At 54.1% G+C, this 12,566-nt stretch overlaps 1 protein-coding gene across 1 annotated transcript in view; it reads left to right on the top strand.

The window, feature by feature from the left end:
- The first annotated feature begins 1,216 nt into the window (after positions 1–1,216).
- Positions 1,217–12,566, top strand: part of WTIP (WT1 interacting protein) — a 78,439-nt gene continuing 67,089 nt past the window's right edge. The window contains exon 1 of the mRNA XM_005530127.3: positions 1,217–2,882. Within this exon, the coding sequence (XP_005530184.1) occupies positions 1,439–2,882 (1,444 nt within the window). The 5' untranslated portion in view covers positions 1,217–1,438. The remainder of the gene's footprint in view (positions 2,883–12,566) is intronic.

Below are 12,566 nucleotides of genomic sequence, written 5' to 3'. Positions count from 1 at the left end.
GTGTAAGAACACCCGTCAGATACCTGCTGTTAGAGCTTTGTCAGCACTTCTGCCATCAACACAAATGATTGTCAGGGAGCTGCAGCTCAGTTACGAAAAAACCCAGACCAAACAAACCTGTAGGCTACGCTTTAGTACTGGGGGTCTTGTCGTTTTGAGGGGTTGTTTTCTGACACCTTTTCTTGTGAGCACACAGACGTAAATAGCAAGCGGTGCCGGGTGTTTCATCACCGATCAACAGATGAAGCTCTTGCAGTGACACACACAGTAGCTGCTTTTTTACACTCCCGTCAGCTCACAGATTGCTTTAGGCCACAATATGTTTATCATATGTCTTAGCGCTGCCTTTTATTTATTTATTTTTTAAAAAAAGACTTAATAAATAACTGGCAACAGCCCTCAGCTGCCGTGCTACAAACACAATTCCTTTCAGCGGAGGCACCTGGCCGACGCCGGGGACTCCGCACAGGTGCGGGGCCGCTCCCGAGCGCCGGTCCCCGCAGGGATGCCGCTGTTCGTGCGGGGGAGCCCCGGCCGCAGGTGGGGCAGAGCCGCCCCTTCCCCACGCGGGACGAGGCCGCGGGTCCTGCCGGAGAGTTCCAGCAGCGGAGCCCCCCCGGGCCGGGACCCCGAGCCCCGCGTGGGGACCCCGGGCGCGGTGACAGCCCCGCCGCCGGCCCCGGGCCGGGCTCGGCCGGCCCCAGCCGAGGGGGGGGCCGCCGACCCCGCCGCGGAGCAGCGCCGCGGCCGCCCTCTCCCTGACTGACTCGGGGAAAATCATTGTTTGGCTCCGGCATTAACTACATTCCAGCGGGACGCAGCGCCCAGTCTCCTTCCTCGCATTCCTGCCCCACACAAAGGAGTCCCTGCCTCGCCGCGCCCCGCGCCGCGCTCGCCGCTCCGCGCTCGCCCCTCCGGGCCGGCCGCCGCCTTCGCCCCCCGCCCGGGGTGCGGGCGGGCAGCGGCCCCGCCGCGGGGCGGCCGCCCGGGGCGGGGGGGGCAGGGGCCCGCCGCGCGCCAAATCCTCCGCGCAGCGCGCCACTGACTGGACCGCGCCACTTATTTAAGGCTGGAAAGTGACACAGGGGCGCCTCGTCTGTGCCGGCCGCGCTCCGCCGGGCAGCTCGGCCGCACCGAGCCCAGCGCCGCGGCGCGGGATGCCGCCCGGGTGACCGCCCCGAGCCCGGCCGCCGCCTCGCCGCTCTCCGGACAAGGAGCCGCGTCCCGCCGCTGCCCTGCCAGGACCGCGGGAAGGGGCTTTCTTCTGGGGTGCTTTTTGTGTTGCTGCATTTGGGGATTTTTTTTTATTTTGGTTTTTTTTTTTCTCTTTGACTTTTTTTTTTTTTTTTTTTTTTAACCCTTCTTTCTCCGCTCCGGGCTGCGCTTTCGCGGAGTTCACCGTCCTCCCCCGCCCCGCGCCGCCGGGCTCCGGCCGAGCATGGAGAAGTACGAGGAGGACCTGGCACTGAAGGCCACCAAGTTCATGGAGGACCTGTCCCTGTACGAGCCCTGCCCGGAGGGTCCGTACGGCCGGGGCGGCCGCCGGGACCTGGCGCTGCACCCCGACCTGGAGGAGACCAAGCGGGTCATCGCCGCCCACATGACGGCGGAGCAGCGGGGCCGGAAGATGAACGGCACCGCCGCGCCGCCGCCGCCCGCCGAAGGCTTCCCCGCCGCCGCCCCCTGCGGCAAAGCCGCCCCGCTCCGCGCCAACGGCCGCGCCGCCGCCGAGCCGGGCCCGGGCCCGCCGTGCTGCGAGGAGGGGCTGTGCACCCGCTCCGAGGTGGCGCTGCCCTGCTACAGCGGCTTCGCCGACAAGGGCAAGCGCTACTCGGCCGAGGGCTACCGCTACGCTGCGGGCAGCGCCTACGAGGGCGGCTACGTGGCCAAGGGCGGCGGGCGGGCGCCCGGCGGCCCGGACGGCAAGTTCGGCGCCGCCAGCCCGCGGGCCAGCCTGGCCGCCGCCTCACCGGGCCCCGCCGCCGAGCACGGCAAGTTCTCCAGCCCGCGCTCCAGCCTGGGCGGCGCGGTCGCGCTGCCCTACGAGAAGTTCTCCAGCCCCCGCTCCAGCCTGGTGGTGCCCGGGCAGGACAAGTACGGCAGTCCCCGCGCCAGCCTGGTGCAGTACGACGGAGCCGCCCTCAGCCCCCGCTCCAGCTACGCCAGCACGGCCAGCGACACCAGCAAACACTCCAGCCCCCGCGCCAGTCTCACCGGCTACGACGGCGGCGGCAGCAAGCCCAGCAGCAACCGCACCAGCGGCATCAGCATGGGCTACGACCAGCGCCACGCCAGCCCCCGCTCCAGCACCGCCAGCCAATACTCCTGCACCGCCAGCCCCCGCTCCAGCTACTCGGACTGCAGGTACGGCCCGCCGGGCAGCGCCGAGCCCGAGGGGGCGGGCGGCGCCGGGCTCGCCCTGGCCAGCCCCCGCTCCAGCCTCTGCGGCCCCGAGGGCCGCGGCTCGGCCGGCCCCGCCGTGGTCAGCCCCCGCTCCAGCATCTCCAGCCAGAGCTCGCGGAGCTCCCGCGGCTCCATGAGCGCCTACCCCGAGCTGCAGCTGCCGTCGCCCCGCTCGTCCCTGCTGGGGCCCGGCCTGCAGGAGGACGGCGCCGTGCCCGAGCTGGGGGACGCGTACCACCGGATCCATGCCCAGTCCCCGCCGCGGCACGACCAGCAGCACCCGGCCGGCGCCCCCGAGCCGCCGCCCCCCTACGCCTACAGCCCGACCAAAGGCTCCGCTTCGGCTCCCAAATTCAAGCTCCCCTACCAGGTGACGCCGTGCCGGGAGAGCGGCCCCAGCCAGGCGGAGAGGCGGCTGGAGGCGCTGACGCTGGAGCTGGAGAAGGAGCTGGAGATGCACATGAAGAAGGAGTACTTCGGTGAGTGGGGCGGGGGGAGCGGGCGGCTGGAGGGCGGCGGTGTGCGGGGCCGGCCGAGTCGGGCCGTGGAGAAGGCGGGTGTGCGATGCCCGGGGCTGCTCTGGACCAGGTGCCTGCTGAAGTCTCACATGGCCGCAGACACTGTCTGGTGTCCGAAGTGCTCGCACCGTAGTTCGCTCCCGGTATGTGAACCCTCTCCCGTGTCTTCCTAACGCGGTTTGTTTGGATGTGTGATGCTTCCCTTTCCACGTGCGGATGGGAGACTTGTCTGGAGTGTGATGAGAGCTGTTTGTGTAGTCGGGGCTTACAGTGATTCTCTTTTGTCTCCCTTCCTCACGGGCTGCTGAAGCTTCTCTGCTACCCTCCAGCATCCCAGAGGCTGTGGTGTTTGCCATCCTGCTCTCCTCAGTCTGTGCTAACTTCTGTAGATGACGAGAACTGCTGGAGCGGTTCTTAGTGAAATCTTTGAGCTAGTTCAGAACACCTGTGGGAGCCCAGCATTGTTCCCACCCCGCGAGGCCTCGCAGGGTCTGCTCAGCACACAGGGACATCCCTGTGACCGGAGGGGAGGTTGGAGGAGCTCTCGGCCCTTGCTGAGGTTAAATCGGCCTGTTGGTCATCTCCTGAATTTTTGTTGCTTCTTTATGGAAGAAAAGTAACTTATTGAACTGCGGATGAGTGCGTGTGTTTTATAGCCACACTAGTTAGGATTAGCTTCCCGTCTTTCTTTGTGCTGGGTGGCAAAAGCTAAAAACACCTGGGAAAAGTTGATCCTGGAGCGTGCAAATTCTGCCCTCCTGCTCTGGGGGCTGCGGTGAGCCGGGAGCTCCTCCGAGGGCTCCGCGCAGCGACTGCAGAGCTCCCGCAGGGCCGGGAGGCAGAGCCCGGCAAGGTGAGGGGTGTGGATGAGCCAGCCCCATCGGAGGCCTTGGAGGGAATGGTTCTCTCCGTGCTTTGTGTGCGTTCCCGAGGATGGAGCCGCGTGTTCAGCCCTGGGGCTCTGCAGGGAACGAAGGACTCGCAGGGTTCTCTGCGAGAGAGACCTGGGCCGCTCGCTGGAGGTAGCTAAGTGAGCAGCAGCCTCTCTAGCAGGAAAACCTTTCTGTACGCTGCAGCGGCAGAGTTTCTCCAAGCTTTTGTGCCCAGACAAAGGAGGCTGAATGCGGTGCTTACTGCCTGCCTTCATCTGTCCAGGGCTGATAAGGAGGCTGATGGATCACCCGCTGCATCTCTCGCAGTGCTGGCACCTGGCAGATGCTCCTCAGCAGCTGAGGGGATCCTGCTGAGGGCACTTCTGAGGATGTGCTGCGTGGGGCCTGTAACACACGAGCTGCAGGCAATGTTACCTTCAGCATTTCCACGGTGGACAGTGAGAGGCTGAGGAGTAAAAAGTAAGAGGTAAGAAAGAAATTGTCTGTCCTGAGCCTCTGGGAGGTGTTTCCAGTGGCCTGGGAAAGCTGGGTGTGCAATCAGGGACTCCAGGAGGAAATGTGGGGGAATCTGTGTTGTGGATAGATTTTCTGGTTTGTCAGATTTGGCTGCACTGTGCTCCACAGCGATGTGTTGCAGCAGGCCCCGAGCCTCGGGAGATGTGCCCAGTGCGGGGTGAGCAGTGAGCCTGTGCCTGGGAAGCCTCTGGGATGCTCTGGAGGCTCCTGCTGAGGCAGAACGAAGGATCACTGCTGTCACTTCCACCCTGGAAGCAGATGAAACCCAGAGAACTGGGGTGCTTTGAAAAGGCAAGTTGATTTCTGTGAGTTGTTGAGGTTTTGATAAATGCTCGTGGATTTGGTGCCATGGTTTTGGTTCAGGTGATCCATGTAGGTGAATGCTGAGTTTTGGCATGAGAGGCTGGCAGGGCTGACCATAGGCTGCTGGGTCAGAGTCAAGGAGAATGAGAACAGAATAGGGAGAAGTCTGTTTTTAGTTCAACTTACCTGAGAGTGTGTTAAGTTAATAAAAAGAAGTAGGGAAAATGCATTGATATTCACTGCAGCTTGAGCATGCTGCAGCTGTGAAGTGTGTGCTTAGCACTAGTGTCTGGCACAGTCCAGAGACAGTGTTTGGGTGTTGTTTGGTGCCTGTGGAGAGCAGAAGTGTTGAGCCAGTAGGTCCAACAAGGTAGAGGGAACAGAGGAGATGCTTTAATGCTCCTTAATTAGATGAGCTTGATTGTCTAATGAGTAAATGCTGATATGAGGACACCAGGTATTTACTGTGCTGTGTCCTGTCATCCTGTGGTTGTTGTCTGTCCCCCACACCCCCAGTAAAATTAAAAATTGAGCAGTGTGCTATTTTGAAGCTGAGGTCAAGGGACTAGCCAGCTCTGCTTGGAGGAGGAACAGCTCTACCCTGCCTCCGTCCTGGCTGTGGGTCAGTTTGGGTGAGTTCCCCCAAGGGTGCTGGTAGGCCCTGGCTGCTGTCCCACACCTCCCTGCTGTGCTGAGGAGGGATCTGTGGTCTGGGACAGACAAGTACAGGATGGGGCAGAAGTGCAGGGTCTGATCTGCAGCGGGGCTCGGGGCAGCCAAGCCAAGCAGGGTGCAATCCCTCAGGTGTGCTGGACTCACAGCTGGGCCTGAGCAGTGCTGTGCTGGGAGCTCTGCTCTACTGCTTCAGCTTCTCCATCCTCCCCTTCCTCTCCCAGGCTTCAGTGCATCTGTAGAGAGAAGGAAGATGCCCTCCTTGGTTTAATCTGAGTAAAGATGCCAGTGCTGCCAAAGGAAGGCTCTTCCCCTGCCTGGTTGCACAGGTGACTGCACCATTCCACTTCCAAGTGCTCCCTCCAGCACCTTGCAGCCACCTGCACCACTGGTGTGAGGAAAACAAAGCCTGCAGAGGAGGAGGGAGAAGAGGGAGGGTTGTTTGGGGCTGGATTGGTGAGCTGCTCCAATTCATCCTCGTCAAAGAGATGGCTGGAGCTGACCCAAGGCAGAGGGTGCAGACAGAGGGCTCCAGGAAGCTGAGACCCTTCCTTTGGCAGCAGCTGAATTGGGTAAGGCTGTGAGACTTTGTTCCCTTGTAGCTGCTTCCTGTGCATTCCCTGCCCAAACCTCTTCCTCTGAGACCCCCTGTCAGGGTACTGACAGTTTACTAAATGTGCTTGGTTTAGTGGCAGATGCTGAGAAGTGAGGTAAAAAAAAAAGTACTTTCACTCATTTTCATAACTCTTTTGAGCTGAACATTGATATAAGGCGAGGTAAAAGTTGTTTCAGGAATGATTTTTAAATTGAATGTTCATCCCGAGGTGTCAACAGGACATTTGTGGGTGTTAGAAAGTCATGAGCTCAGTCATGCTGTCTTAAATTCTGTTTTCTTTGCAGAATGCTTCAGTCCGGTGCTTAGGTGTTGAAAAAGGGTGTAAAGGTTAAAGTTGTATTTTGGCACACCCATCCAAGTCACACATCCTTGTGGGACTGGCTGTAAAGCCGTGCCTCATCACCTGAGGGGCAGGTCCTGCTGAGCAGTGCTGTGGATTTGAGGGCTGGTTTGGCTGTTCCTTTTGATGCAGGTGTCTCTGCTGGCTGGCAGCAGTGGCAGGAGGGTGGCTGAGGGGTGCAGGCAGCACTCACACACTGCTGGCAGCCCCTGCTCTGCTGCAGCCATCCCCCAGCAAGGGTTCTGTGGTGGTGGAATCCAGCACAAGAAGTGATTAATTGTCACGTTGTCCTCTACTAAAGATGCAGGAGGCACCTGACCCTGGTGGGGAGGGGAGTGCAGGTGCCTGCCTGCCTGTGCAAAGTCCAGAGAGACTGGCAGCTCTGTCGTTGTCCTTCAGCTGCCCTTGTGCAGGGAGTGCCCTTTGTGAAGGTGCTTTTCCCACCTCTGACATCCAGAGCCTTCCCCAGCCCTCACACCTGCCTCACCCCCCTCACAGCTGAGATGCAGAACAGAGCAAGGTCATTCCATGAGTGTGGAATTCTCTCCTCAGCGAGAACAATTCTCTCCTGTCACAGAGCTGCCACCTTCCCTGTCCTCCAGGGGCACCTTTGTCTTCACCCTGCAGAAAAATCCAGGGGACCTGAGTTCCTGGGGACCTGGAGGAGGTTTGCCAGAGGAAACAGGGATGTCTCAGAGTGAGACACAAAGTCTGGATTCTGTAAATAATGCACCCTCAGTGTAGCACAGCCTGTGCCTACCCTGGTGAGTAGCCTTGACTTTTGAGAGCTGTCTCTCTCCTAAAGCCATCCAGCAGTACCAGCACATGTTTTTTGGAGCACCACCAAGAAACAGTGCTGATAACATGGTGTTGAAAAGCCTTTGGCCTGGTAGGTGAGGGAAGGGAAGACCAGGTGAAGGGAGGAAATAAATCTCTAGGCCCATCCAGGCCCTCTCTGCCCTTTATGTGCGTTGTCACCCGTGTACATCTGGATTTACAACCTGCAGTATGTTCATGAATTCAGAGTTGTACGTTTGTGCTTGTTCTGTGTGTGCAGGTTGAGGTGATGGAAGGGTGTTTATGCAAGTGAGATCAAAATTAAGACAGGTAACAGTGGTAAATATCTAAAAGCTTTATTGCATAGGGATGAAATTTGAAAATTTGAATGAAATTTAGATGAGCTTGCAGTTGGCGACCAGAACACTTGAGAGATTTACTATGGAGTTGTTTTTGGTCTTAGGAGTTCCTGAAGGTTTCTTTGTGAAATATTAGATCTTTCCTGTTTCCATCAAAGTAGAGGTAATGATTGTACTGTATTTTTTGTGGGGATAAGCAAAGATGTGTTGTCTGGTAATTACTTTGTATTTCTCTTTTTCTGGGCTTAGAAATTCATTCAGTGTTGGTAAGCAGCTGATATCCTTCAGCATTTACAGCTGAGGCTGTCCTGGGAAAAAATTGCCTTTGATAGGCAAACACTTAAATAGAAATAAACTCACATGGTGGGGTCTCCTGAAGTGTTCAGACAGGCTGTGTATCTCACAGTTCGGTTTTTTTTCTAATCTCCCTATTACAGCTCAAAAATACATTGCTGAAACTAATCTGAGAGTGGTCAGGCTTTTCTAGCCAAAGAGCAGGAAAGCCCTCAAAAAGGGGTCAGGCAAGGGAGGTGTGTGTTCCTGGGGGAAGGTGCAGGAGGAGCTGCAGTGGGCGATGCTGGGGTGGAGCAGCATCCTGTGGCTCACAGCTACCAGGAACCTGAACCCTGAATGAGGCAAGGAAATCAGAGTGATAGAGAAAGTCTGCAGCTGGAGCATCATCCAGAGAGGAGGAAGGAGTAGGAAGGTGGGGGGAGAAAAAGTAGAAGGAATTAACACGAAAAAAGCAGGGGATAACACAAGTCTGCAGAGCTGGAAAAATGGAGTCTTGTCTGTGGTGTGAAATGTGCTCTGAGGGATGCTCCTGAGGTGGCTTCTTGCAGTCCCTGCCAGCCATGCACATCCCTATGACTCCTTGAGGTTGGGAAGTGGCATAATAACAGCAGGAGAGCGCTGTGGAACATGTGTGAGTTTATTTTACTAAGTAATACATGTAACATGTCCAGTTAACATGAAATGGGATTTGGATGGCTGTAACTTGGAGAGAAGCCTGTGTCATGAATGGGGACAAATGTTTTCTTATCTTCAGTTGCATGACACTTGACTGTGAACGAGGTATTGTTCCATAGCAAATGTTTTTATTTCTTTTTATTGCACATGCTTTTACTCTGTTGTAAAAGGGAAAGAAGGAAAGGATTCTTCCAAAGAGCTGCCACGTGTTTGATTTGTGGTACCAAGGTGAGGTTTCCAGTGCCGAGGTTTGTGTGCAGGACAAGAATTGGTGCAGGTACCTCCTGTGGTTTGGGACCCTCCTGTGCTGGCAGGTTTGGGAATGTTCCTGTGTGTTCCCAGCCAGGCTTTGTGCAGCACTGTGCCAAGGGGAGGGAGGTTTGCAGGGGCTGGGTGGAGCCTGGGCTGCAGCTTGGTTTGGAGTGGGAGTGCTGTGAGAAACACTCAGCAATTCATTGCTCCTGCTCAGCTTTTAGGGTTGTCACAAGGTCCAGGCCAAGGCTGTGCTGCTTTCCTCAAGGATAAATCCAGAAGTAAATCAGGCTTTTAAACATACCGTTCCCCCTTTGCCTACCCCCTTCACCCCAAAAACAAACCCCAGTCCAGTCAGCTCTGCCCTCTCAGGTGGGTTGGGAGACATCCTAGGCAAGACTGAAAGTCAAAAATTGTTCTGTAGCAGAGCTGAACTTGTACTGGCAGTTGTTTCCCTCACCTCTGTGCTGGATCTTCCACAAAGATTTTTGGGTGTGAATGTCCCATTTGAGGTGCAGTCACTCACTGGAGGCTCATACATGGTGGTGTGTGAATTGGGAGTAAATCCCAGTTTAATGACTTTAATGGGTTCAGTTTGCTGAGTAGAAATGGTATCCTGCTGTGAAGGAACTGTCAAAGTAGCTGTTTTTATAATTTGATTGAAGATTTTTTTTTTCCCAGTGGAAAATGTCCCTAAAGTTGTATAAATTTTACATCTAAAATGTGTAAATGGTGCAAGTTTGTGTGTTCCCACTGATGGCTTTGTGGCAGCAGGTCCAGGCTGAAATCCTTAATATCCACAATTAATAAATGAAGATGTAAATGTCTCTTAGCTGTGTGGATATTGGGTGCTTAGAAAACACTCTGAAAGGAAGTGAATTTGCCTAATCATAAAGTGATTATTTTAAAAAAAAGATTATTAAGAAAACACCCCAAATTTGGCAAAGTAACTTGCAGGTGTGTAGTAAGATTGTGCAGTGATGGTAAGAAAATAAACTAACAGTGATAAGCCAGATAGTTTTACTAAGATCAGAACATTTATGCAGATATTTAATAAACTCTAGGCTTGGCCTTCTGTCTACCTCATATGTCCCAAATATCTCAGGACAGCACTTCACAGCGTGCTGGCAGAGTCTGGTTGGTTGTGTCCAAAATAATTTCACGTTCTGAGGCTGGAGAAGCCGAGTGTCTTTGAGTGTGATGTGGTGGTTGATTTTTGTGCCTGTCCTGGACAAAGTGCCAGGGATGGGGATGTGTGAAATAAAGCAAAACTTCAGCAGAAGGGTGGGATTCAGGAATGTGAATGATGTCTGTAAGTTCTGTTAAGGGCTTGGAAAGGCTCACTTTGGAGGGCTGTGTTCAGCTGCCTGGAAGGTTCAAGTCCTGACAGGACCATCGTACCTGGGGTTGTGATGTGGCATTGCTTGGAGCTGCTCCAGGGGTGTGACAGCTCCTGGGGCTGGCAGCAGGATTCCTGCTGGCTTATTAGCCTTCAGCTCTGAACAAAATTAGCAAATGTGCTAATGATCAACCAGTAAATGTGGTGTTTGGCTGGATTTTTATGCGATTTTTCAATGTGCCTGTCTCTGGAAGTGGAGTTTCTCCTTTTTTTCTACACTGGAGCAGATAGTTCCATTCTGTGCTGTGTGTTATCTCTTCTTATTAACCTGACTGGGTTGTTTTAGCTCCCTGTCAGCACAGCCTTGTTACTGTGCTGAGACTGAGCACAAAAAAGTGGCCAAGCAAGTCATGTATCTCTTCCAGCTGGAGTATTTCACGTTGTCTGAAACTTCATTCCTGGTTTTCTGGAGCAGTTTTTACTAAATTTCTAATGTCACATTTATGTGTTCCAGCAAACTTTTAAGAAAAAGCCTATGACTCATTAAGGAAAAACCTCAGCACCCCAGAGCACAAACACTCATTTAATGCCCAGCTGAGAACTCCTGTGCACATAAATGTGTGGAAGGGCTTACACAGGGGGACTCAGCTGTGGGGCGAGGGTTTATCACTAGTGACACCTATTTCCAAGTTTTAGATGCTGGAAGAGTTCTCATTGGCAGGTTTTGTATGAAAAGCTGTAGGCATTTGTGTTTGAGGCTCTGTTCTGTGCTGCTGTCCCACCCTCTGCTGCTCGGGGAAGGGGCTCCAGTGGCGGCTCTGCCTGGCCTGGTTAAAAATCCACCTTGGGCTGGTGGGCTGAGCTGCCCTGGGGCCCCTGGTGGTGCCCTTGTGCAGGTGGGCTCAGGGACCCCCTGATGGGTTTTTGGGAGCTGAGATACCCAACAGAGAACTGAGTTCCTCAGGTGCCAGGGGGGAGAAATCCAATGACTTTGGAAGAGGGATGCAACTGGGTTGGAATAACAGCACAAATAACCATCTCCCTCAAGTTCAGCCTTGACTGTAAAGTCTTTAATTGCAGGCAGCAGCAGTGAAATTTGGTGTCCTGTGAGGGTCAGTGTGTGTGTTTGGGATCGTGGGGAGAGGAGCAGGGAGGGCAGCGTGCGAGTGTGAGGGATGTTAATGTCAGAGGTTGTCGTGAAATAGGGACTGGCTCAAATGGACAAGCAGGAGGTGTTTAAGAGGTTACAAAAGATCACATCTCACATGTAATATTGCTCTTTAAATAATCTGATTGAGCAAAGCTTGTTTCAGTTCAGAATATATTTATAGTTTTTTTGAAAAGTGGATGGCTATTGTGGAAGAGCTGCTAGGGAAGTTTGTTGTTTCCCAGCCATTCAAACATTTATTTAATTGGTGAATTGTTTCATTGCTGACACCTCAGAAAGACACCTCCTGGAAAAAGAAAACAAGATGTTTTCTTCCTTTAATGTGGTCATTTGAAAAAATGAGAAAATTTCAAAGTTAAAATGAAGAGAAACAAAAAGCCATTCCTAAATGCAGTTTGACAGTTGTGCATGTTTAGATGCTTCAGCTGGCTTGCATCATATTTCCTGTGGTCCGTGGAGAGCCTGTGGCCTCTCCCAGGCATGGGAAATACCCTTTTGTTCTGGTGGTCGTGGCACAAACCTTTCCCCTGTGCTGCAGCTCTTCCCCAGGCGTGCAGGGGTGCTGGGGGTGAAGCTCCTGGCTGGGCTGTGTGGTCCTGCTGCTGCTCCTCAGCCTCCTCTGTGCTGGCTCTGCCCCAGTGGGGCATCAGCTGGGGCCCTGGTTGTCTCAGGTACTGTTGAAACAGTTCATGGATGTCCCAAATTTTAATGCCAGGAATCTGAGGCTCCTTTTTGTGCTTGTCTCTGTCAAGAGCAAAGCTGCAGCGTGTGTGAGTGTGGAGTGGAAACCTTTGGTAGGAAGGGATTTCTAATCAGGTGGGAGAGGTATGATAGTGACTGTGATAAAGCAGACATGGACTTGGCTGAACTGGGACAACCAAGGGCTCTGCTGCTGGGGCTGGTTCTGTTTTCCTGGCCTTGTGGATATGACATTGCCTTCAGTGGTGTTAGAGTTAGAGCAGGATCTTGGTTTTCTATGTTTTGCTGGTGTGAAATTCCTGCTAAATCCATCTGTTTGGATCAGATAATAATCACTGACAGAGTGGTTCTGAGCAAGGGGATAGTGAATAAACTTTGTAATTCTCTGTGGCTCCCCTGCTCACAGAAGTGTGTTACCTGGCTGTGTGCTGCTGTCTGCTGTCCTGCCTGTTCTTGTGACCAGCATGAAATGCAGCAGGATCAGACACACTGTCTGCACATGGTCTCACCTGCCACTCTTCCCTCTCTCCATAACTGTGCTGCTTCAAAGGGAATGTTGATTTTTGCTTTTGTTTAAGGAAAAAGGGAAGGAGCAATAGGTACTGGAGTGCAGTATCAGCTAAGACCAAACAGCTGTATAGCAGGCAGTGGAAAGAGCTGTAATTAGTAAAACCTTGCATTCTCTGTGTTTCTCTGGTTGTGACAGTTGCTCTTAACCTTGAGCATCCCAGGTGTAGGTGCT

Source organism: Pseudopodoces humilis, chromosome 14 (genome assembly GCF_049639895.1).
Source record: "Pseudopodoces humilis isolate 2021_Gansu_Grassland_sample_001 chromosome 14, ASM4963989v1, whole genome shotgun sequence".
Lineage (NCBI taxonomy): Eukaryota > Metazoa > Chordata > Aves > Passeriformes > Paridae > Pseudopodoces > Pseudopodoces humilis.
This window is presented reverse-complemented; position numbering and strand designations above follow the sequence as displayed.